Here is a 26,621-nt window from a genome sequence, read left to right as displayed (position 1 = left end):
TGAAATGAAATATAATGTTGCCAGGATAACTAGTTCAAAAAATATCATAAGTCACACATGTAATTTGAAGCTCTTATATTTAGATATCATATCATAGATTGATCTTCATTCAAATTATCATAAGTCATTAGCAAAATAGTATTTTCGTTCTTCTCTTCTTTCTCAATAAAATTTATCTTATTACCATGATTATTATGATTATAATAATATTCAAATGAGTAGTGTCCATATCTTTTACTAATATAATATTATATTTTAAAATTCTTAGAATTTTTGCCATTTCCATGGCTTAAGTCACATTCTCGACTATAACCTTGATATCTTTGTTTAGAATTTTCTCTATCACTTTCGGAGATTCTTGATTAGTTTAATTTCTGCCACCTTTTCCTTTTTGTCTATGATATCTTCCTCTTTAAGATTTTAATTTACTTTTATTTTCAAGAGTAAGCTTGATTTATAGTGCTTGCTCTATATATTTTTCTTCTTCTCTTTTTGGATGTCTTTATTCATGAACTTGGAGAGAATACATTAGTTGTTCTAAAATATTTATTCCAAATCTTTAGACTCTTTAATTACTACAATAATAAATCAAACTTTGGATATAGAGATCTTAGTATTTTTTGTTACTCTTTATTCACTTATTTGTTCACCATTTCATCTTACTTGATGAATAACATAATTGATTTTTGAGAAGTAATCACAAATATATTTAGAAGTACCTTACTATAATTTTTTAAAAGCTCATAAAACTTATAGATGAAACTTTTTTACCTTATCAACGTAGATGAATGCTTTTTGAAGTATTTATTAGAGCGATGATAATCAAGCCCTTGGTTAATATGAACAAAACTTTTTTTCTTATTCTTCCTTTTATCTTTGAGTTATTTTTTTTACTTTTGCTTTCATTGCTCATTTTTCCTTTTTGTTAGATTTGGTTCAATAATTCCGTCTCCTATAAACTTTCATATATCTTGAAAGTCTAAAAGAATCTTTATTTGGATGCAATATGTATCATATCAATTTAGGGATTTAGAGTTGAATGATATTTGCGGAAAAGATCATAACTTAACCTATGCTTTGATACTAAATATTGAACTAGACATGGATAAAAGATAGAGCTATCACATAAACGAAGGGTAAGGATAAGATAAAATATTCTATATTTTACTCCAAAACTCCATATTATTCATGACCCTCAACACATACGATTTATATAGTTCTCGTACATATATAACATTCATTATCTTTAATATGAATTTCTCCTTTTTAATAGATTTTTTAAAGAATCAATAGTTAATATTTATTTTCTAATATGTTTCACCTCTTAATACAATGATTTTTTTTTATGATGGTTTAATTCCAACGGATAAAACATATATGTTTAAGCTGTCAGATGATCACATCGTCATGCGTCGTTGTGTGTGTGAGAGAGAGATGCAGAAATTGTGAACGCGTCCTACAAATTATGGGATATGACTTTGGCAGATGTACTACCGGTAAAACTTACTAAACAAGATGCCGAGAGGTCGAAAATGGTCGAACATCCCTCCATAGCGCTGAAACTAATAGAGGCAAGGCAAGATTATTGCTACAGCTCTTTGATCGCAACAGTAGTTCGGTGTCTTCCTATTCTGCTAACTAATTCAATTATGCAATCACATTGCTTCTCGACATTTGTATTTTGTTGTCGTCAGTTTTTTTTTTAATATTATCATCCACGTTTTCTTTTTTCACTATTTACAAAGCTCTTGCTTTTGATCATCTCTTTAAAAATAATAAAATATTTTTATTATTATTTATAGCCTCAATATTATTAATTTTTCTTTTTCACATTCCCTTATTTCATCCTCGTTGTTATTGACATCATTGTCGCTGACTTTACTCGTTGTGAATATTGCTCGTCATCCTTTTGACGCCTCTTTGCTCGTTGTTGATGCTTATCGCAAATGTAGTCAAAGACAACGTTGCTCGTCGTCTCTCCAGACATTGTCAATACCAATGTTGCCTGCTATTATCGTTGAAGATGCTCACTGTTGATGCCACCCAATGTCATCCATCCTAGCTCGTTGCGCCCTTGGTGTTGTCCAATGAATAGGATATTTATGTTTATTTATAAAATGATAGTTTAAAAATATCAAAAAAAAATAACATTATTAATAGTAAAAATGGGGTTGTAAATGTTAATTTTAATTTTGTTTAGTGATTTCCTTGAGAAGGTCTTTCTTTTTGTGTTTTTTCGAAAAGTATCCTTAGTTTTTTTTATTTTTTTTAATATCATAAATGACCCGTTCTCATCAATGTCTCTTTCTTATTTTGTCGAGGTAGTCGCGCAATAAAAGCAATAAGAAAGGAGGCGAAGGGGTCAAAGTAATAGATTCTCGTGGCAGAACAAACGCGATCATTACATAGTGAAAGACTCGGACGATCGATGATGTCCGCCCAAACGAAGAAGATGGGGGTAAAAAAGTCATACTGAGGGATCACCAACAGCGAACACAAATAAAGAACAATGACCATCCAAACTACTAACCATAGCAGTGTGACTAATACAACTTTAAACTTGCCCAGATATCTAAAGTAGGTTCCTCAACGATCAGAGAATAAGAGTGATCACCTTTTCTCCGATTTGATGGAGAAAAGGTAGGTGTCAGCAGCTTCAATTCCCTCTAATAAAGCTGGAGTTACAATCATACATGGTTAATTGCCGCTCAAGTTTCCGGGAAGGATGTCACAGCGAGGTGCGTCTGCGCTGGTTCAGCAGATAGCTAGGCAAGGCGGCTGGGGAAGGAGAAAACGATAGGCTGCTCCATTTCTGCGTTCTTGCCTCCCCCAGTTGTCCGGTCAACCATGGTCGGTATTCTATACATTATAATGGCCGGGCACTCCAAAGTCGTCCCTTATCACATCAGATCCACAGTTCCCTTTGTCTTTTGGTGTAGGAAGTCAATTTCTCTAGAGGAGAGTTAAGAAGGGTGTAAGAAGAAGAAGCCGTAGGATTCTTTGGAGCCTGTTGGATGTTTTAGTCAAAATAAAACATCACAAATGTCCCAAATGACATGTAAAATAAAAAATAAATAAATTAACAAGCTCTTGGGAAGTCACGATTCACAAAAGTGTGACACTCAAACAATTCAACAAAGAGAATAGAGAGACTTTGAATAATAAATATATAATCGCAAGTCTAACAACGATAGTTATGTGATTAGTTGATAAACCTATGCATATGATTTGTATATATACTCTTGCTTTTAAATGGATCGCTGATACCACTCTAATGTCTCGTTTAGTTTTGTGCCACTTGAGGTTCTCAGGCTTGAAGAATTCAACCCGCGACACACAAAAGAGAGATTTGAGCGAAGCAACGTAGCCTACAGAAGCTGGGGGATAATACATAAAAATCAAATAATACACAAAGCTAAGCAGCTGCCAAAGCGACGACTAGTCCTCCACAATATGCTCCTCTGATATCGAAAGAAGAGAGCAGTGATAGGGAAGATGTCCCAAGAACAAACAAGTTGACCGGGTGAGATAAATCCAATGACATGAAAGCTACAGAGTGGAGCAGGAACCTCACGCTGTTCTATCTCTGAAATCAAGTTCAGTTAACTATAAACGAGAGAATATCCCAAAACTTACTTGTATCTGTTGATCTGACTCTCACATATATACAACACGATAATGGAAACAATAAGACCAAACGTAGGACCTTCTCTTCTCTGACGCGGTTGAGTGGAGGCAAGATAAGAGGAGGAATGAAGGAAGAGAGGAACAGAGGAATAGAACTCGTGAGGAGCCAATCGATCGGCGTCCACTTACCGCAAGCTATACAACTTGCACTTTTAGCTCGCTTGACGACCGGGAACGGTGGAGACCTCGTTCGCTGACATGGAGGACCTCTTTATGAACTCCAAGCAATCAGCTATCGCCTCGGTGTAGAAGGAGTTCGATCCACCGCATGATCTTAGACGACACTCGATTTGACCGCCATGCCGTCCCTCCGACACGAAGCCTCTCCGGCTTCCGCTGTTGCTGGACGGCCATCGCGAACCATTTCGCCGGAATCCTCTCTTTGCGACATGCACGCATCTGCTGAAGAGACTCCAGAGAGTACAGAGCCTGTCTCGTAGAAGGGGAACCGCGAAGCGGTTTGCGCCGAGTCGGAAACCTCTCCTTGTCCGCCACCGTCGGCCTAGCCTACTGTAGCTTTGCTCACCCATTTCCCCCGCTCCCAAGGTGCTCCGGCACTGTCTCCCGGTTGATATAAGTCAATGCTTGTGTGTGGTCATTGGAAGCGGGGCGATGAAGGAACACAGAAGATGGGGGTGGGTGGGTTTGAATAACATTTTGAAAGCCGCTTTTGGTTTGCAAATCAAAGGTACAGGCGATTACATATATGTCAATTAAGATGACAGTGGCGCTGGTTGCACTGTTTTCTATGGGTTTATAAATGCCACGTTTTCTGCATGATGCGACGTGGAGGGCTATATCTAATGATGATGATGATGATCCACGGCGATGGATTTGGGGGTGTAGGGACAACTTGATCGTTTCCTTTACCTTGTACTCTATTACAACCAGAGCTGGTTGTGTGTTGGTATCGGTGCCGAACGCGCGTGTGCACCTTCCGCACCACTCGTGTGGGACGGTCCAGTTGGTGGATGGTCGGAGACTTGTGTGACATACGGAAACCGCACGCTTGCTCATCGCAATGCCTCCGAGGCTGAGACGAGCACGGCCATTACCTTCTCTTTTCTTAACGATCTGACTTGATGAACACGGCCGCGGAAGCTTGGCTTCGACTCAATCTTTGAGTCCTGAGGTTGCTCACCTGTCCACTCTGCCTCCCTTTCTTCCAGGCGTTTCCGAAGATGACACGAACCTCTGGGTAATTTAACCTGCGCCAATGGAGGTGGATTATAGGCATGCAGATGGATCTTGCTTGGTTTGAGGTTTCTTCTTTGGATCATAATAGTTGGGACGCACCGGAACGAGTTGCAGATATGCGTCGTCTTGTTGACCATTATATCTACCATCGATAGGCAAAATCTGATCTGATGCGGAAAGTGAAAGACCCATCATGTTCATCACATTCATTTCGTAAGATCTGAAGTGAGACGAAGACGAAGACGAAGACGAAGACTCCGCTTGCGATCGCCAGCCTCAAATTAGTTCGCAGTTGGATAGTTTATATATCAGAAACAAATTAAGAAGTACATATCTTTTATTATCAAATGGATTCAAAGAATCTCTTCCTGCAACATATGTCTTTTATCATCAAATGGATTCAAAGAATCTCTTCCTGCAACATATGTCGTTCTCATAACACTAGGACAAATCACATCCGTATAATAACATGAAAAGAAAAGCACAAAGCAGATTCAGAGCTTCATTTCTTTCAGTTGCTCATTCCTCCGTTCCAGAGCCTACGGAGCTGTCGCTTATAAGAAGGTGGTATGTCTTCTAACTTCGACGTCAGAGGAGAGGAGGATCATCCAAGTACCTCTGATGCCTTTTGCTTTCACTGGTCTTTTCCGACGCTTTATGATGGACGTGTTTTTCGAGTTTAATTAGCAATCCCCTGAGTGATCTTTTTCTAAATGCTGCTTAAAGAAAGAAAAACAAGTATAATAGCTTAGATTTCTCCTCTTCTATTACAAGTCACAACATGATTCATTACAAGTCAAAGTAATCCATCGAGAATCATATTGATTTTTGGCAACAATTCTCCATCAAAGCTCTCTTTCTCCCTTACAAAAAGAATCCATCGAGAAGCTAGAATTGCTGCTTTCTCTTTTCCTTTTTTTTTTGAAGATCACATCAGTAAGACAATGATCCCAGGTCATTAAATAAAGAGATAGAGAAAGTCATATCATTATATGTATATATTATCTGGTGGATGTCAATGACATCTCAAGAAGTTTGGTTCAATTCCATGCTGCGTCGGCAATTGACATGAGATGATCAAGAGAATGACTCAAGTGTACATCAAAAAATCTATCAAATAATAATAATTCGTGAGCTAAAATATTCTAAGTAAAATATTCTCCCTTAGATCTATTACTTTAACAATAAGATGACTATCATACTAGTTGGTCTCACATCCTTTGTGCTGATCAGATAGCCATTTGATGAGATGTGATTGAAAGAGAACTTCTCCCTTTTAACATATATTTCTTTTCATGACGTTGCAATAGATGAAGTCTGAATCTAGAGTCGGAGCTTCTCTGTGATGCATATTTCGTAATATTCCTCTTTCTTTTGCATTGGTATGAAGCCCGGCCTGACCAAGAAGAGGACAAGTTGAGACCACAAAAAGAAGGAAGCATTCAAAAGACGACCACAAGAGAATAGTTTCACTAGTTAGATTGCACACCACAAGAAGCCCGGCCTTCAAATTTACTTGGTTTATAGGCCTTCCGAAATGAATTCTCTTACATGCCTCGGCACAGTCTTTTTCAATGTCAAAAGAACGGGTCCTATTTAGATAATAAAATAATGCCATGGTTTTATACTTGTAAATTTATGTGACAAAAATTAGGAAAGTGCTTTACTTCATCAGCATATATCAATCGATTCACATAATTTGCAATTCCCGATTCCTAATTTTGCAAGCCATTTCTGTGGTGCTTTCTTTCTTATGGCTTCATCTCCTCTCGAATTGACAAACAAAGTTATTATATGCATATTAATTAAAGCACGACAGATGCAGACGGCGGCCTTTATCTCATGGCGGAGATTCCAACCTCTTTCCCTTCCTTATTTGCATTGGGCGAAACGTTTGCCGTTGCCTCTCTATTCCATCACCACTATTTGATTTTGATTATTATTATTATTATTATTATTATTATTATTAACGATCTGATCTCTCTCTAAGTTTATCTCACGGAGCCATATGCAGCAGAAGAAAGAAAAACGTGAGCTGACTCGAACCAAGTCAGAACGTTGAATGCGGAAAATGATGTGCGAACGAACGGAATGAGGCCACAACAAAGCGAAATAGTAAAAGAAAGGAAAAATAAATAGTTGTGCAGGAACCTTCTTGTGCCAGCCGGTATAAAAGCAACAATCCACCCTTTTCTCCTCCGCATTGTTTTGTGTTACATTGGCTGTGCTCCTCAAGAGTATGAGCTATTCCCCTCGTCCGGCCGTGCTCCGCCTCCCTTCGGCCACCATCTTCGCCCTCTTCTTCCTACCCCTTCTCCTTCCTTCCGCCCGATCTCAGCTTATCAACACCACAATCATCTCCAACAAGACCTACTCCACCTACACCTTCCCCTCCTTCTATAGCGTCAACAACAACACCAATCTCCTCCTCCTCAAGGACGCCGACCACAGCCAGGGTGCCCTCCAGCTCACCCCGGACAGCAGAAATCAGATAAGCTTCCTTCTCAACAAATCCGGCCGCGTCTTCTTCACCACCCCTTTCCGACTTTGGGAAGATCGGCTTTCCCCTTCCGACAACACCACCAAGTATGTTGCCTCCTTCAACGCCTCCTTCAACATCAACGTCTTCCGGTCCGAAGGCACCATCCCCGGTGAAGGCCTCGCTTTCCTCATAGCCTCGATCCCGGAGGCGCCGCCGCCCGGGAGCGAGCACGGCTACCTCGGCCTCACCAACGCCACCCTGGATGCCAACCCCGACAACCGCTTCGTGGCCGTCGAGTTTGACACCGTGAAGCAGGAGTACGACCCAAATGATAATCACGTCGGCCTCGACATCAACTCCGTCAACTCCACCGTCACGGCCAATCTAAGCTTTCTAATAGCCCCGGTAAATGCCACCATCTACACCGTATGGGTGGACTACGACGGAGTCAGCCGCCACATGTGGGTGCACATGGCGATCGTGGGCGACCCGAAGCCATCCGCCGCGGTTCTCAGCTCCCCACTTGACCTCAGCGATTACCTAACCCAGTACTCCTACTTCGGCTTCTCAGCGTCGACGGGAACGAACTACGAGCTCAACTGCGTGCTATCCTGGAATCTCACGGTGGAGATGATCCCCGATGATAAGAGTCGCATGCCGACATGGAAGCTGGCCGTGATCGTCAGCAGCGGCGTGCTGGCCGTCATGATAGTGCTTGCAGCGCTCTTGGTGGGGCTGTACGTGAGGAGGAGAAAGGTGGGGGACGGTCCGAGCGCGGTGGTACTAGGAATGCTGAAAAGTCTTCCAGGGACGCCGAGGGAGTTCGAGTTCAAGGTGCTAAACAAGGCGACCAACAACTTCGACGAGAAGATGAAGCTGGGGAAAGGGGGGTTCGGGGAGGTGTACAAAGGCATGCTGCCGGGTGAAAACAAGGCGGTGGCGGTGAAGAAGTTCTCCAGGGCTAACAGCCGGCAGGACGACTTCCTCAAGGAGCTCACCATCATCAACCGCCTTCGCCACAAGCATCTCGTCCCTCTTGTTGGTGAGCTGTCTACTTGTCCTCATCTTCCCTTCCTCCGCTTCACAATTTGCTCTGATTCGTTTGTTTACTGTTACCATATTTTTTATTGTTTTTTTGGGTGGAGGGTGATAAAACGAATAGGTAGTCCCATTGATTCCGATGCCAATTTGCTCTCTTTCCGGGGAGTCGGTGGAAATGCTCTGCATATGTCAGAGTCCACAAAGAAACATTTTTTTTGTTTTTGTTTCTGTTTGAATAGAGTTGCTACTAAGCTTGCGTGCTTGAGCAAACCTCCTTCATGATTAAGTAAATTTGACCATTATAAAACTAGTAAATCCACGTAGCATTGATTGAGCTGAGCCGGACAGATCTTTTCAACTGAACGGTGAGATGAATGCAGGATGGTGCCACACAAACGGGATGCTGCTCCTCGTGTACGACTATATGCCGAACGGTAGCCTGGACCAGCACCTCTTCGAGGGACCAGACATGCCAATCTTGAACTGGGAGCGGCGGTACAACGTGATCACCGGTGTCGCCTCCGCCCTCCATTACCTCCACGACGAGTACGAGCAGAGGGTGGTGCACCGGGACCTCAAGGCCTCCAACATCATGCTCGACGCCAACTTCAACGCCCGCCTAGGTGACTTCGGCCTCGCTCGCGCCCTCGAAACCGACAGGACATCCTACGCCGAGATGGAGCTGGGCGGTGTCCCAGGCACGATGGGGTACATAGCCCCGGAGTGCTTCCACACCGGCAAGGCGACCTGTGAGTCCGACGTCTTCGGCTTCGGCGCCGTCGTGCTCGAGGTCGTGTGCGGCCGCCGCCCCCGTAGCGACATCGCAGGCTTCAAGTTCCTCTCCGACTGGGTGTGGAAGCTCCACCGCGAGGGGCGCGTTCTCGAGTCCGTCGACCCCAGGCTGGAGGGGGACTACGTCCCGGCGGACGCCGAGCGGCTCCTCCTCCTGGGTCTGGCATGCAGCCATCCCAGTCCCGGGGAGCGGCCCAAGATGCAGACAGTCGTCCAGATCGTCTCCCGGGCAGTGGCGCCGCCGGCGGTTCCGCACTTCAAGCCGGCGTTCGTGTGGCCGTCGGGCCCCGTCGAGGAGGGCGACGCGGGGCCATCAAGCCGGTTGACCAGCACCAGCTCCGCCGTGATGTCCTCCTACTATGCGTCGTCAGCCGAGGGGACGTCACAGTACCTCAGCCAGGAAGGACAAGTGGGGCCCAGAGACACGTCCATTTCCACGGTGTAACGCGATATCGAACGGTCAAAAAGTCAAAATATTAGATGACTGGGAAATGGTGTAAATGGCGAGAGTTGGTGAGGAGCAAAATGACACGATCACCTCTTATCGTGCGTTGCTGGTATTATAATCCTTCCCCCTCGTCGAGATGGAGAATGTGAACGGGGGAACAGGCTGGGCCACGTGGATTAGAGCGACGACTGTCGGGTCTTTTCTTTTCCTTCTTTTCTCCTTTTTTTTATCTCACGTGGATCCCATCTTGGTCTGTCGTTTCCTTTTCGTTTCTTTGCACATGGGAGCATCGGAGCGGGCATTATTTGTCAGAGTGTGGTTGTTTACAGCTGGTTTGTAAGGATCGTTGCTGTCATTTGTGTTTGCAGCTCATAAAGCAATAAATTATATCGTGATTCTGCTTCTAAGTTGTTCGATTTAATGAATTCTGATTAAATTATTCATGGCCTCCAAACTTTAGACGACTCGACGCTCAAGAGTTGATATTTGTCCACTTCATTACGATTAGGAAAATAATTTAAATTTGATTAGGAATTAGAGTCAGGTGCTAATTTATTGATTATTTCTTTTTTAATGAATAGTTAAAAAGGTTTGTTTCTAACAGCTGTTATACCCATTTTCATTAATCATGCTTTACAAAATTAATAGAATCCTTTGGACGAATCATTCGGAACTCGTCACGGGAACAAAGGGTCAACGGCAGACACCTTAGAAGCAGACTCACGTCGTGGGGTTCCGTCAACAGTACTCGAAGGGCTAAGACAATCTTCCACTCGACAACTCAACCAGGGAGAAGGTAGGTGATTGATGTGGGATGACACGGTGTGAAAACGTGGCTTTTTAGACCACTTCTTTGGCTTATTATTTATTCTCTTTGAGAAAGTCCAATGCTGGAGATGAGCATGCGAGGGATTGAGTTTTGACCCTCGAGGCCAAGAGAAGGAACGGTCAGCGCAGCCACGTTCGAGACGTTCCGTGACCTCCTTCTCATCGTAGCCATCGACGAATGAGGAGCTCTGCAAGTTGATTGTGACGTCGACTGATCCGTACAAGAAATCTCCACTGGTGGTCGGTCAGTCCATTAAGAAGATTACTCTCCGATGCCACTTACGTCGATTGCCTCGGTCAATCTTTTTGTGGCCTCCCGTCGACGACGCAGCTTCGCTCCGTTTTCCTCTATGTTCTTTCGCTTGATGCTATATTGCCCTCTTCCTCATGCACCGATCGATCGATCGGTGATTCTGCAGCTAGCTTTTTTTTTCTTTTTTTTTTCTTATTTAAGATGAGATCTTCGATTCGAATCAAAATTAAAATCATTAATTCTTCTTCCTAAAAGTTAAAGAATCGAAGTCGAATCATCAAGGACTGATTAGTAGATGATTGGCTAAGCCGGTCAAAGTTCATACCGCGGAATACATGGACTCGGCTTCCATGGTGGGGGGCCACTTAAGTTCGAAGTGCTTGGTTCAACTTTCCACGTCCATTGCTCCGATAACGATTGAAATGGGATCCATTCTCGTCACCTGTCGAGACCACTTGTGCCGCTCGAGCATATATCTAATTGTGTTTTGACATGATGATAGGATAAGCGGAGGAGAGGGTAGGAAGGAGAGCTCGAACAATAATAATAAAGTAATTTATGGCCTTCTAAAGACTTGACTGTTTGCCCCTTTGATAGAGGTCGGGAGCACTTAGAAAACCTGGAATACTTGTTGTCTTGCCTCGCAGGATCAATTTCTTCGGAGAATTCATGAAGTTCGAGTGAAGCTTCCTATCAGAGAGTTGTAAATTTGTGGGACCTCCAAAGCATGTCTGCCCAAACTATTCTTCAAGCTGAAGCTATTATTCCACAATCGTCTAACTTGATTTCCGAGATAATCGATTGCGACGACGGCCGACCACGCAAAAGAAACTGGTGCTGGCGGCTCCTTCCTTTAAATTTCCTTTACATTGCTCGCCTTCTTCCCTTCTTCTTCTTCTGATGCACGTAGGTCACCCTTCTTTGATCGAGGACGGAGCAACATCCACTAATACAATAATTCCATATGTCAATTCACTGCCATGATTGTTGATACTTTGCGTCTCTCTCTCTCTGGGATTTAGATCATCGAGTTAGCAACCTGCTCATGTATTCGAAAGATAAAAGTGTTGGGCTGATGGCCCATATTCAGCCCATGTGGGCTTTATCAGCCCACAGCCCACACCCTCTCTTAACCTAACCCTAATTAAGATTAGGGGGGTGTGGTGGCTGCGTTTTAGAGGCAGATTAAGGCTATAAAAAGACAGCAACGAGGCAGATCTTTGATGCCACGGGATTCCAAAGAGAAGAAGGAGATCAAAACAAAAAAGGAAGAGAAAGAAAGGGAAGAAGACAAGGACAACGCAGAGAGACTGTTCACAATCATCTAAGACAAGGACAACGCAGAGAGACTGTTCACAATCATCTAGCAGTGTTCTCATCTCAGGTTAGATCAAATCTACAGTAGACTCTTGCTGTGATTACTTGGGGAGGTTTTAGATATTGTGGGCAGTGACGTGATCCTTTTATCCCAGTTATTCTCTTGTGGTTGTTGCTAGGGTTTTGGGCAAGAGATTGAGATTTGTATATTCATTATTCTCATAGTGGATTATCTCTAGTTTGCCCCGTGGTTTTTACCCTTCACATTGAAGGGGTTTTCCACGTATATCTTAGTGTTCTGTTTGATTGTGTTTCCATTTTATTCCGCTGCGTATTTTGGTCTTCTAGTATTTGTTCCTATACAAAGGTTATTCCTCTTTTTATCCCCATCAACTGGTATCAGAGCGGGGTTTTGGTGATTTAATTTTTGTATTTGAACATGGAGGCCAGTAATATTTCTCGCATGATTAGTTTAAATGGAAATAATTGGATGATATGGAAACCAAGAATGGAAGATCTCTTGTATTGCAAAGATTTGTATGGACCTTTGCAGGGGGATAGTGCAAAACCTACAACTATGACAGATGATGAGTGGAAGAGGTTAGATCGAAAAACAATTGGGTTTATTAGACAGTGGCTTGATGATAGTGTCTTTCACCATGTTTCTACTGAAATTTCTGCATATTCTCTTTGGAAAAAATTGGAAAGTCTCTATGAGAAAAAAACAGCTGGCAACAAAGCTTTTTTGATTAGAAAACTTGTGAACCTAAAATATAGAGAAGGTGCTTCTATTGCTGAGCATTTGAATGAAATGCAGAGTATTACTAACCAGTTATCCTCTATGAAAATATCTCTTGATGATGAGTTGCAGGCATTGTTACTTCTCAGTTCATTACCAGAAAGTTGGGAGACACTGGTGGTTTCCCTCAGTAATTCTGCGCCAGATGGTATTGTCACTATGAGTCAAGTAACAAGCAGTTTGTTGAATGAGGAGTTGAGAAGAAAGAGTTCAGAACCATCTCAGAATGATTCACAGTCACTTATATCAGAGAACAGAGGAAGGTCAAAGTTCAGAAGCAGTTCACGTATGGGTAGGAGCAAGTCAAGATCAAGAAAAGATATTGTTTGCTATAACTGTGGTGAGAAAGGACATTACAAGAATCAATGTAAGCAACCTAAGAAGAACAAGAAAAAGGGAAAAGAAGTGGAGTCTACAGAGTCAAAGGATAATACTACAGCTACAGTGCAGGGTGGTGATTATTTGATTTTGTCTCCTTCTGATGATATTTTTTCTTGTGTGTGTCAGGATCTTGAGTGGGTGATTGACACAGGTGCTTCTTATCATGCTACACCACGGAGGGAGTTTTTTGCTACATACAGGTCTAGAAACTTTGGTGTTGTCAAGATGGGCAACTATGGCACAGCAGACATCATTGGCATGGGTGATATCCATTTAAAGACCAACCTTGGCTGCAAGTTGGTACTTAAGGATGTGAGACATGTGGTTGACTTGAGACTGAATTTAATTTCAGTTGGAAGACTAGATGATGAAGACTATGAAAGCAGATTTCACAGAGGGCAATGGAAACTCAGTAAGGGTTCTCTTGTTATAGCTAATGGAAAGAAATGTCATACTTTGTACAGGTTGCAGGCTAAAGCTTATGGTGAGCAGTTAAATGCTACAGAGAAAGACTTCAGTATGGAGTTGTGGCATAGGCGATTGGGACACATAAGCGAGAAGGGACTGCAAACTCTTTCCAAGAGAGAGGTATTACCAGATCTCAGAGGTATACATCTGAACCCTTGTATTGATTGTTTAGCTGGTAAACAACATAGAGTTTCATTTGCTAGTGCTGCTTTGTCTAGAAAAATGCATGCCTTAGACCGTGTTTATACAGATGTATGTGGTCCTTTGAGGACAAAAACTCCTGGTGGATCTGTTGATGTTCTTGGTATAAGTGGTGCACTTTATTTTGTCACTTTTATAGATGATTTTTCTAGGAAAGTTTGGGTCTATGCTTTGAAGACCAAAGATCAGGTTATTAATGTCTTTAAAGAGTTTCATGCCAGGGTTGAAAGGGAGACAGAAAGGAAATTGAAATGCATAAGATCAGATAATGGTGGTGAGTATACAGGATTGTTTAATGACTATTGCAGGTCACATGGAATCCAACATGAGATGACAGTTCCTGGTACACCTCAGCATAATGCAATTGCAGAGAGGATGAACCGCACCATCATGGAAAAGATCAGATGTATGCTTTCACAGGCCAAGCTACCCAAAAGGTTTTGGGATGAGGCTTTGAGGACTGCAGTTGATGTGATCAACTTATCACCATGTACAGCCCTAGATGGTGATGTTGCAGAGCATGTATGGTCAGAGAAAGATGTTTCCTACAGGCATTTGAAAGTGTTTGGTTGTCGTGCATTTGCACATGTTCCAGATAATGAGAGGTCCAAGTTGGATGGTAAGTCTAAAGAATGTATTTTTCTTGGTTACTCACATGATCAGTTTGGTTACAGGCTTTGGGATCCAGAAAAGCAGAAGGTGTTCAGGAGCAGAGATGTGATCTTCTTTGAGGATCAAACCTTTGAGGATTTGAAGAAGAAGGCACCAGCCAAGACTTCTGCAGAAGGATTAGCAGATTGTGACCCAGTTACTCCTCCAGTATATCAGGGTGATGGGGGAGATATGCAGGAAGATGGTGTAGAACCTGATATTGATCTACCTATAGGACATGTTGAGCAAGAAGAAGTAGGAGAGCAAGTTCCCGCAGAACCTCAGTTGAGAAGATCTTCTAGACAACGTCAACCTTCCAGAAGATACTCTACAGATGAGTATGTGATGCTTACTGATGCAGGTGAACCAGAGAGTTACCAGGAAGCAGTTGAGAGTGAGTAGAAAGAGAAGTGGTTAGCTGCTATGCAGGAAGAGATGGATGCTCTTCAGAAGAACCACACTTATGATTTGGTGCTGCTACCAAATGGAATGAAGGCCTTGAAGAACAAGTGGGTTTTTAGGTTGAAGACTCAAGAATATTGTTCTCAACCAAAGTACAAAGCTAGATTGGTTGTGAAAGGCTTTGGTCAAAAGAAAGGTATTGACTTTGAAGAGATATTTTCTCCTGTTGTTAAAATGTCTTCTATTCGTGTTGCTCTTGGTATTGCTGCTAGCCAGGACTTGGAGGTTGAGCAGTTAGATGTGAAGATAGCTTTCCTTCATGGTGATTTGGAGGAGGAAATTTATATGGAGCAACCAGAAGGCTTCAAAGTCAAAGGTAAAGATAATTTTGTCTGCAAGTTGAAGAAGAGCTTGTATGGGCTAAAGCAAGCTCCAAGACAGTGGTACAGAAAGTTTGATTCATTTATGACAGAAAATGGATACAAAAGAACGGCTTCAGATCATTGTGTGTACATCAAATGGTTTGGTGAGGATTTTATTATTCTCTTACTTTATGTTGATGACATGCTTATTCTTGGGAAAGATATGTCTAAAATTGACAGGTTGAAGAAGGAAATGAGTGAGTCTTTTGCAATGAAGGACATGGGGCCAGCAAAGCAAATACTAGGCATGCAGATTTCTCGTGACAGGAAAAACAAGAAGATTTGGTTGTCACAGGAGAAATACATCGAGAAGGTATTGGAAAGATTCAGTATGAGCAATGCTAAGCCAATTGGTTCTCCTCTTGCAGGTCACTTCAAGTTGTGCTCAGAACAGAGTCCGTCAAGTGATGAGGAGAAGGAGAAAATGCAAAAGGTTCCTTATGCTTCAGCAGTTGGAAGTTTAATGTATGCAATGGTATGTACGAGGCCAGACATCGCATATGTAGTGGGTGTTACTAGCAGATTTCTTGCAAATCCAGGCAAAGAGCACTGGGCAGCGGTGAAGTGGATTTTTAGATATCTCAGAGGGAGCTCTAAGGTTTGTTTAAGCTTTGGAGGTGGACCACCTGTGTTGACAGGTTACACAGATGCAGATTTGGCCAAAGATATAGATACGAGGAAGTCTACTTCAGGTTATGTACTTACTTTTGCAGGGGGAGCTGTGTCATGGCAATCCAGGTTACAAAGGTGTATTGCTCTCTCCACCACAGAAGCAGAATATATTGCTGCTACAGAGGTATGCAAAGAAATGTTATGGATGAAAGAATTCTTACAAGAATTGGGGCTGAAACAGGAAAATTATGTGGTGCATTGTGACAGCCAGAGTGCCATCCATTTGTGTAAGAACCCAATGTTTCATTCCAAGTCAAAGCATATAGATGTCAGATACCACTGGATTCGAAATGTATTTGAAGAGAAGCAGTTGCAGCTTCAGAAAATTCATACAGATGACAACGGAGTAGACATGTTGACGAAGACCTTACCAAAAGAAAGACAGGAGATATGCCGACAGTTGGTCGGCATGGCTTCACATTGAGGAGTCATGGGACAGCCTCCCTTATGGGCTGAAGGGGGAGGTTGTTGGGCTGATGGCCCATATTCAGCCCATGTGGGCTTTATCAGCCCACAGCCCACACCCTCTCTTAACCTAACCCTAATTAAGATTAGGGGGGTGTGGTGTCTGCGTTTTAGAGGCAGATTAAGGCTATAAAAAGGCAGCAACGAGGCAGATCTTTGAGGCCACGGGATTCCAAAGAGAAGAAGGAGATCAAGGCAGAAAAGGAAGAGAAAGAAAGGGAAGAAGACAAGGACAACGCAGAGAGACTGTTCACAATCATCTAGCAGTGTTCTCATCTCAGGTTAGATCAAATCTACAGTAGACTCTTGCTGTGATTACTTGGGGAGGTTTTAGATATTGTGGGCAGTGACGTGATCCTTGTATCCCAGTTATTCTCTTGTGGTTGTTGCTAGGGTTTTGGGCAAGAGATTGAGATTTGTATATTCATTATTCTCATAGTGGATTATCTCTAGTTTGCCCCGTGGTTTTTACCCTTCACATTGAAGGGGTTTTCCACGTATATCTTGGTGTTCTGTTTAATTATGTTTCCATTTTATTCCGCTGCGTATTTTGGTCTTCTAGTATTTGTTCCTATACAAAGATTATTCCTCTTTTTATCCCCGTCAAAAAGCCCATCAAAATGTCGGTGCAGACGGCAGATCAGGCGTCCAATTATGAAGTGATCTTTGCATACATGTAAATAGTATTTTCCTTTATTGGGCCACCGAGTACCGGTGAAGGCCGAGGAAACCAAAGAGACTCGCCCTGGCGTTGGTTCTCAGCAACGACGTCCTTTCCAATGTCGATCACGCCTCGGTGCAAGTCCCGTGGTTGACAACCAACAAGAGGTGGCCCTCAGGCATGTCGTGTACATAAAAGTTTGCTGGATTTGCTGCTATCATGATCTATCATACTTGGTTGTTGCGTATAGCGTTGCTATAGAATCCACGTTGATGTTTTCTTTGGCCAAGACATGAATTGATCTTGTGTGCAGGCACTCATGATCAGTAGAACATTAGACATGGGGTTACGATAGGGTTATACTCTAATCTTTTTTAAAACAGTAGTAATAAGATACTATTAGTTTAAGATAAATCAAATAAAAGAAGAAAAAATCAAGATAAAAAAAATTAAAATTATATTAAACTTTCCAAGAAAAATAATATCTAGATTTTGAACTACTCTTAGGCTTGAGTCTTATAAACCTGTAGAATAACAATTTAAACTAAGAGACCTTTTATCTTTATAACTCTATTGAATCAACTTATTTAAAAATAAAAGATAAGAATTTAATTAAAAATATAATACTTTATATCTTAACACTCTATTTAAAGTATATTTTTAGAGATGTCCCCGTTTGTTTCGAAAATTTCAAACAGTCCCTTGAAGAGAGATTTGATAAAGATCTCGAATGACTCCTTGAAGCACTTTTTTTAAGAAGTAATAATATTCAATTTCAATATGTTTGGTTCATAAATTGGATTTATAACTAATTTTAAGATACTTCGATTGTTAAATTGTAAAATAATTGATTTATTAATTTGATATCAAATGTCATCGATTAAATACTTTAACCATATATATTTTTGAGTAGCGAGTAAGAAGGCCTTGTATTATGCTTTAGCTGTAGAAAGATCATCGATTATTATTATTTTATTATATCATGAGATACAAACATTACCATATAAAAAAATATTATCAGAAGTGGATATATGATTATTCAAATCATATTTTAAATTAGCATCTACATAATTATACAATGTATGTCATTCTTAGAAAATAATCTCAAACCAAGGATAAAATTCATATATTTTTTTAAAAAATTCCTACATCAAGATGTGACTTTCTTAAGAATTAGATAAAATGACTTACAAAACTAATTAAAAATATAATATCCAGTTTTATAATTATTAAGTAGATGAAAACACGAAAAGAACGAGGGTCGGAAAGAATCTTAATATCATTATAACATAGTTTCATATTTGTATTAAGTGGAGTAGAAACCTTCTTACTTTTGTTATTTCCAAATATTTCAATAATTTTTTTTCATAGCTTGCTAATTCCTCTAAGACTTTCATTTTAAATCGGAGAGAAATATCATCATAGAAGCTTTGAAATCTCTATTTTGTTATTATTGATGGTAATCATATCATCCACGAATAGCAATAACATGTATACTTCCTTTCTTTTTAATAAATAAGCTAGGATCTAAGAAGAAAAATAATAATAAAAATATTAAGTATTGAGTAATTTTTTCAAACATGTGAGCTTACTTTAACCATAGAGGGTCTTTTTGAGTTTATAAACATAATTTGATTTAAAAATAGAAGAATATCCTGGTGACTATTCTATATAAATATTTTTGTTAATTTTATCATATGGGAAGGCATTCTTCACATTAAGTTGTTAAAACTTCTATCTAAGATTAGTTGTTAGAGTAATCACTACGACTAAATGTTTTCTTATAATCTTTTTTATATTTTTGAGAAAATCTTCTTATAATAAATCTTATTTTATAGTTATCTATACTGTGTAAGTAATTAGATCAATATTTACATGCTTTAGCATAAAATCTAGATATTTTTATAAAAAAATTTTATTATTTCATCCATAACATTCACTCCCTAGCACCTTTGCCTCTATCAAAACAAGCAAGCTCAAGATTATCAATTGGTTGAAAAAAAACAGTGACATATGCTTACATTGTCTTTATCTTTGTAACGTGTTGGTTTAATAATTATTTTTTTTTATCTTCTCAATATTAGAATTTTTTTTCAAGAATATCATTATTTTTCCTATCGGTCCACCATTGGTTATAAAAAAAATAGAAGTAGATATAAATAAGGAAGAAGATGATAAAAAAAACTCAACCACAAAACATGTATCACTATTAATATTTTTTCCTTTCATTATATCCAATAAAGATGTATTTATTGACATTAGCATCAAGCCTACTTCTCTGAGTTTAGTACGTGAACATAATATGTAGAACTGAATATTCGATAATGTTTAACATTTGATTTCTCATTAGATATAAACTCATATGAAACTTCAGATTGATTGGACTAAGAGAATTTTGATTAATAATAAAAGTTAAAATATGTCATACGTTCGACCTATAAGATTTTGGGTAAATTCTTCGTATGAAGTCAATTCTTCAAATCTATGGAATCTTTCATTCTATCATATTATTTTGTTGTGATATACTTGCACATATAAGTTCTTTTTTAATATCATATTCTTGCAAAAGGAAAAGAATATATTAGAAGTGAACTTTTCACTACTATGAATGTATAATCTTTTAATATTCAAAAACACATTCAAATGTTAACTTAGAACTCTTGAAGTTTTAAAAAAACTTTTGATTTTTTTTTCTTCATGAAATAAACTGAAGTGAATATTATAAAATCATCAACAAAGAGAAACATATAACGAGAACATAAATAAGATAAAGTTTGAATAGGGCTAGTAGGTCACTGTGAATAAGCGCTAAGAAATATTTACATTTTGAAAGTGATCTATCAAAAAATGACTTGTATGCTTTTATCATATCGACAATCTTCATGAACTTCATTACTATTAAAACTAGTAAGATTGAGAAATTAATTAACTAAACTTTTTTATATCATAATATTTAATTTAAAAAAAATTATATGACCAATTCTAACATGTCAGTTTGATGTACCATCATTTACACTTATCTTATCAACGAGGTAGATTCTGACAAAAATCAAAATGGAAGAAAAAAATTATATTGATTTATAAAAATAATTACATAGTCTTGAATTACTCTTGAATTTTATTCTTGTAGATCTAAACATTTAGACTTGGATAGATCTACAAATATAGATATCATTGATTTATAGATATAAAATAATAATTAAAATCAATAAATCTTTGTCTCTATAATTTTATCTAATTAATTTATTTTAAAATAAAATTTAAAATATTTTTTTAAAATAATATTTTAAATATTAACCCATACCGCTCTTCCTCCTCGATGCAATAAAACAGAAAGGAGACGAGAGGATGTGCACTACACGACCCACAGAATCGAACTTTGGAGTTGTGCTTAGAAGCAAACGCGTGCCCGCTCAGAGTATCGACGCACCGGCGGCACACACATTAGGTGGGTTCCTATTTCTCTCCAAAGCTGCTTTTGAGCCTCACGCAAAAGAGAAGACAGGCAGAGGTGGAAGTGTCACCGACAGCAGCTATTTCTGAATTATATTTCCCATTAACTCATGTCCGATCGTTGGGTTAGGATCCCAAACAGTGTAATCATACTCCAAAAGCCGCCCAAATAACCAATCTATGTTAAGAAGGAATAGATACAGAATTTAAACTTATAACTGTGATCTGATCATCAATGATCTCAAAAGTTTAAATTGTTAAGGAATTATTCAATGTATTTATTAGGTTCTAACAATAATCGATGCCAAATGTTGTACTATTTTATCCAAAAAAATAAATAAAACAGAGAAAGAAGTAAAATCAAACATTATGAATTTATATATATTATCAAATATTAAGATTCGTCGGTGAACTCACGCGTCGTGGTCGAAGAGTCAACATGGCTTGGTCCACGAGTCGATGTCCGAAGTTTTCAGTGTTCGAGGGTGCATCTCTCGATCGATTGGAAGAAGCGCTGAGGCAAAGCTGGTCCAGGGGTCAGGATGGTCGCGTCTCCGATGAGGGATCGAGCTAGTTCGGGGGTGGTCGTATCTCTAATAAGGGATCGAGCTGGTTCGGGGGTGGCTGTGTTCCTGCAAACTGGCCCTGGTCGGGGGATTCCTGAATTGGGGCCCTTGTAAATTAAGTCAATGGTTTTTCCTCCTTTCTTTCATCTCCTTGCCAGATGTCGGCAAGGGTCTTTTATACTGTTATCCGAGGATTGATCGTACACGGAATTGGCATAGTGGTCGATCCCCCTAAGTAGCGAGTTCATACATTCGTGCGACCGTCGCCCGATATGCGTGGAACGGTGCCATGCGACGCTGTCTCAAACTTTTCGTGACGGAACTTACCAAGAGGATGCCTCCCTGCACGGGCTTTGACTCGGCATAGGAGGAAGGTAGCCCTTGTGCTGAATCTGCAGAGGTGTGACATGGCATGGGTCACGACATGGTCGAGATTCAAAATATGTCTTATCAAGATTATAGTAAATTCTGAAGATTTTTACAAAGATCATATGATACTTTCGATTATATTTTGTTATTAATCAGATGGTACAGTTTATCCTGCGAAGGATAATCCGGTGAGTGATGTTGATAAGACGCATCAAATGAACAGAATCGAGAATGAATTGCCTAATCGTGATGCACATCGGGCAAGTTCACGATTGACACATTAATTGCAGGTGGCCGTTCGTTTGTCATCGGAATGCGTACCGCATTAAAGATCGTGGCAGTACCACAAACTGCTTAATCGGAATCAAACAACGCATGCAGTTCTTAGCTTTGGATTTTATCTCTTCTCATTCTCTCTCACACCCCACCCACCAAAACATCTTTCGCCATTCGGGCAACGGCAACGGGGAAAGTGTCCCCCCAACGCCCTCCTCCCGTACCAAAATCCACACAGCTCATCGTCTCCGCTGGATTTGGACGCGAACAAGCAATACAATTAACCCTCCACTAACAACAAATCTAGAGGACAATGGGCCGACCTTTTCTTCTTTGTGGTCTGTCATCGCTCAGTCTGCTGCACTGATTGGCCTATTCACTCGCTCGCTTCACGGAGGGATGGGAGTGGGTGCCACTCCGGCATGCCATGGCGAGGGCGGTGGGTCCGCCGGTCCCCGGCGCATGACATCAACATGTCACCTACCCGATTCTGGCCCGCCATCGTTTCACTGTCGCAGTCAGGCTTTCGGAAGCTGTGGTGGTAGTGACGACGCAAGCAACGGCATCTCCGAGGCACACACGCATCGCTCGATCTACAGGACGGCAGGAAGGAGGGAGCTTTCGAGTTCATGCCCTTCCAATTCGTCCTGCTTCCCATGTCCTCAATGTTACCTCGCAACTAACGGGCATGCCGCTGCCTGTTCTTCGCACCGTATCACGATCCCTACCATACAGCAACGTCTCATCTTCTTCCTCTTCCTCGAGTCGTAATTTATTGCCCATTTCTCACATTAATGACCCGATCCTTACCAGCCTAATTAGCATTTAAGCTCGTCGTCGACGGCACAGAGGAGCAAAACGTAGTGCGAAGAAGTCTCCGACATGTGATGCATTTGAGCCCCCGTAATACAATCATTCATTTGTGTTGTCATCGAGCTTGAGTTAATTGTTCCCTTCTTTCTTAAATAACAAAATCCATGTGCTTGATAATAACATTTAGCCACATCGCTACGTCGAGTACATTAATTGCATATAACGTTGACGCTACTTTGTTTTTGCCTTGGACATCTAATTAAGCTCTAAATTCCATACGAAATTGATAGGAGTAATATTGGTGCCCGGTCGACACTTGATGCGTAGATGCTATCGAAAAGACAAAATAAAATGATTAAATTGATCATGTCGAGTCAAATCAATATAGAAAACGATTATATATTTTAATTTAGGAAATATTTTTTGTAACAACAAATATCGATGACTATAAAAGAGAGCCCGTCATCAATATTTTTTTTCTCTTATTTTTTTCTTTCATACTAACCTCGTTAACTTGAGATTCGAAAGAATATTTACAGAACAAACCCAATCAATAATAATACGGAGATATAATAAGATCTACCTAGAAGGTACGGGAACCTTCTTCGTGACCACAGATAAAAGCAAGTATGGTCGCAGTTAAACAGCTTATACGAGTGTGAGCTGTCTTACGTGTACGCCCTTACTACCTACTACTCTTTATTATGACATGAAGTCGCCTGGACAAACTACACCGAGTGACATAGCAATAGGAGTGAACTATAATAGACATCATGCTTGCCTTAGTCAAAAGATAATAATAGCTTTTTAGTGCACTGATCGAAAGGGCAATGGAACGTAGCTTCACCAGTAATATAAAGTAGCCCTTTGCAGATGATAGCTACAGAAAACGAAGTGCCAAAGCAATTAAAGACAGAATCCTATGTCTTCCTTTAATTAACAGATAATGCTGTGATGTGGAATCCGTCACAGCTCTGTGATCGTGCTGCGTTTACAGAATCTACCGATGTGTCATTATAGATATGAAGCACTAACACAATAAATTTAGGTGGTAATTATTAGAAGGAGAATCTTGAGGATGGTGACATAATGTGGGAATTCGTGATTGATGTTGCCGTATGATGTATCAACTATTAATGACCTGATCTCAAAATATTGAGTTGAAGCTTAGTGCACTATTCCTTCATAATCTCATAGTTCAATGCTGTATGTTCGGAGCAATACCGTCGTCGATACAATGATGACGGCTGAGACGACCAAATGTGATCGCAGATGCATGCTAAAGACAGGGAAGTAAAAACGGCTCGTCTCCAGACACAGTACTTGATCAGGTTAAAAAGAGCTCAGAGTGAGAGTTGTCGCGTCTATGGCTTCCCACCGCAGCCGACTGCTCTCCTCTCTCTCTCTCTCTCAAGTATTGTCGGGGGATTCTTTTCTTGTTCTTTTTTAAGTACCACAATTTCCACCGCTGCTTTCTGCAGTAGAAAGGAAATAAGGGGGAGAGAGATTGGGAAAGCAGAAGCTTCGCCTTCAAGATCAATCCTGAGGAACACAGTGTAGAGGAGGCAAGAAGCAACAAATCCGATCGAGCAAAGGATGAAAGCCAACCCGAGGAAAGAGGGAGGAGGAGGTAATGGAGCGTCCCCTCCCATTCCGCTCCTCCCCTGTTTTGACGTGAAGGCCTTCGTAGCCACCCTTGTAGTCCTCACCCTCGTCATGGCCATGTGGCAGCTGCAACCCTACGAGTCCCTCTTCACCTCCCGCTCCTCCTGCCCTCTCGCCACCGCCACTTCCAACACTGTCACCAGCGTCCGGAAATCGGGGCTCTCTCTCACCCCTGATTCCGCCTTCAACTCCACCGCCCTGAAGCCACTTCCAAGCTCCAATCTTTCGGTTCCCACCGCCAAGATGAGAACCCCCGCTTTGGACCGCAACAAACGGGTCTTCCAGGCCTACGGCAGCGCCGCCGCCCTCTTCGTCCTGATGGGCGCCTACCGCGGCGGCCCGGCCACCTTCGCCGTCGTCGGGCTGGCCTCCAAGCCCACCCACGTCTACGGTAGACCCTGGTACAAATGCGAGTGGGTTCCCGACCCCAACCCGTCCGCCGCCCCCAACGCCACCTCCCAGCCACAGCCAGTCCGCGCCAAAGCCTACAAGATGCTGCCGGACTGGGGCTACGGCCGCGTCTACACTGTCGTCGTCGTCAACTGCTCCTTCCCTTTCAACCCCAACACGGACAACGCCGGCGGCAAGCTCCTCCTCCACGCCTACTACTCCACCAAGTCCCGGAGGTACGAAAAGTTCGTGGCTCTGGAGGAGTCCCCGGGCTCCTACGACGAGTCCCGCTTCCGGCCACCGTTCAAGTACGAGTACCTGTACTGCGGCTCCTCTCTCTACGGCAACCTGAGCGCGAGCCGGATCAGGGAGTGGATGGCCTACCACGCCCACTTCTTCGGCCCCAGCTCCCATTTCGTCTTCCACGACGCCGGGGGCATCGGCCCGGAGGTGCGAGCGGTGCTCGATCCATGGGTGAGGGCGGGGCGCGCCACCTTGCAGGACATCCAGGCGCAAGCGGAGTACGATGGTTACTACTACAACCAGTTCCTGGTGGTGAACGATTGCTTGCACAGGTACCGGCATGCGGCCAATTGGACCTTCTTCTTCGACGTGGACGAGTACATATACCTGCCCCAGGGGCGGACGCTCGAGTCCGTGCTGCGTAACCTCTCCGACTACACCCAATTCACCATCGAGCAGAATCCCATGTCCAGCAAGCTGTGCGTGCAGGACCCCAAGAAAGACTACTCCAAGTGAGTTTGATCTCTCTTCCCATTTCGAATTGGATCGAAACAATCGGTAACATTTCGCAGCGGCATAAGGGTTTTGATGTGCAAATCTGGTTCTTCCCATCTCAGTCTCCGTTACTGTGGGTATGCAGGGAATGGGGGTTCGAGAAGCTGGTGTTCCGCAACTCCATCACCGGAGTAAGGAGAGACCGCAAATACGCCATCCAGGCCAAGAACGCGTATGCCACGGGCGTCCACATGTCGGAGAACGTCATCGGCAAGACCACCCACAAGACGGAGGACATGATCCGATACTACCACTACCACAACTCCATCAATGTGTTGGGCGAGCCATGCCGGGAATTTGTGCCGTTACCGGCGTCAGGCAACGTGACATGGTTTGAGAAGATCCCATACGTTTACGATGACAACATGAAGCGTGTCGCCGACACCATCAGGCGCTTCGAGAAGCAAACCATAGGGACCATTCCGGCATGGTAATAACCATATTCTTTAAGCCTCTGCCGCTGCATCGGTCCCATGGTAAGGGGAGAGAAGGTAAAGGAGAGGAGCTCTTCCCTCGCTGTAAGTTGTTGTATACATAGACGCTCCTTTTTAGTTATTATTGTTCTCCTCCTCATGTCCCATTTATTATAAAAAAAGGTTATTTTATTTGACCACTTTGGACCGATGAATGAATCGCGGAGACCTTTGTCTATCACAGCGCCACAAAAGCTATGCACGTAGCTATGATGGCAAAGAATTATTCGTCTTCCTTTTCCTGGTTCGGTGTCATGTGTATGAAGTGGGCTCAATAATTACGAGGGATGGATGGACCATGGGACCGTCGACCGATCGGTATGTGATCGAAGCATCTGCATGCTGATCTAAGAGGTTCCGATGGCACCCCTTTTTTTTGGGCCGGGCGGATATCGTGGGCCTCCATAAGCGTAGCAAAAATTCTTTGGTCCTTATAATGGGTCTTAAAAGAATGTGTGCACGATGTATCTTAGTGATTGAGATATGTGGTTGGAGAAACAAGGGAATGATCGTCAAAAACTAGCATAGAACGATGATTAAAACATCCTGCAAAAGTCCATGCTAGCGGGTGGAATTTTGGACTGTCACATCTGCCTTGTCGACCAAGTTTCTTTTAATCATCGAATATATGATGTTTCTAATAAAAAGCCT

At 41.7% G+C, this 26,621-nt stretch overlaps 3 protein-coding genes across 3 annotated transcripts; 2 read left to right on the top strand and 1 right to left on the bottom strand.

The window, feature by feature from the left end:
- Positions 1-2,188: 2,188 nt before the first annotated feature.
- Positions 2,189-4,371, bottom strand: LOC135648635 (uncharacterized). The gene has a single exon (XM_065166503.1). It carries the CDS (start codon positions 4,215-4,217, stop codon positions 3,840-3,842), a length of 378 nt encoding a protein of 125 aa, XP_065022575.1. The 5' UTR covers positions 4,218-4,371; the 3' UTR covers positions 2,189-3,839.
- Positions 4,372-7,080: 2,709 nt separating this feature from the next.
- LOC135649927 (probable L-type lectin-domain containing receptor kinase S.5) lies at positions 7,081-10,054 on the top strand. The gene is made up of 2 exons (XM_065168902.1): positions 7,081-8,408; positions 8,788-10,054. The coding sequence occupies exons 1-2, from the start codon at positions 7,124-7,126 to the stop codon at positions 9,642-9,644; spliced, it is 2,142 nt and encodes a 713-aa protein (XP_065024974.1). The 5' UTR covers positions 7,081-7,123; the 3' UTR covers positions 9,645-10,054.
- Positions 10,055-24,034: 13,980 nt separating this feature from the next.
- On the top strand, positions 24,035-26,119 carry LOC135650280 (galactan beta-1,4-galactosyltransferase GALS1-like). The gene is made up of 2 exons (XM_065169572.1): positions 24,035-25,454; positions 25,583-26,119. Exons 1-2 carry the CDS (start codon positions 24,241-24,243, stop codon positions 25,929-25,931), a joined length of 1,563 nt encoding a protein of 520 aa, XP_065025644.1. The 5' UTR covers positions 24,035-24,240; the 3' UTR covers positions 25,932-26,119.
- Positions 26,120-26,621: the final 502 nt, after the last annotated feature.

The sequence above is a fragment of the Musa acuminata genome, chromosome BXJ3-9 (assembly GCF_036884655.1).
Source record: "Musa acuminata AAA Group cultivar baxijiao chromosome BXJ3-9, Cavendish_Baxijiao_AAA, whole genome shotgun sequence".
NCBI lineage: Eukaryota > Viridiplantae > Streptophyta > Magnoliopsida > Zingiberales > Musaceae > Musa > Musa acuminata.
Note: the sequence above shows the minus strand (reverse complement) of the source record. Positions and strands in the feature narration are given on the sequence as shown.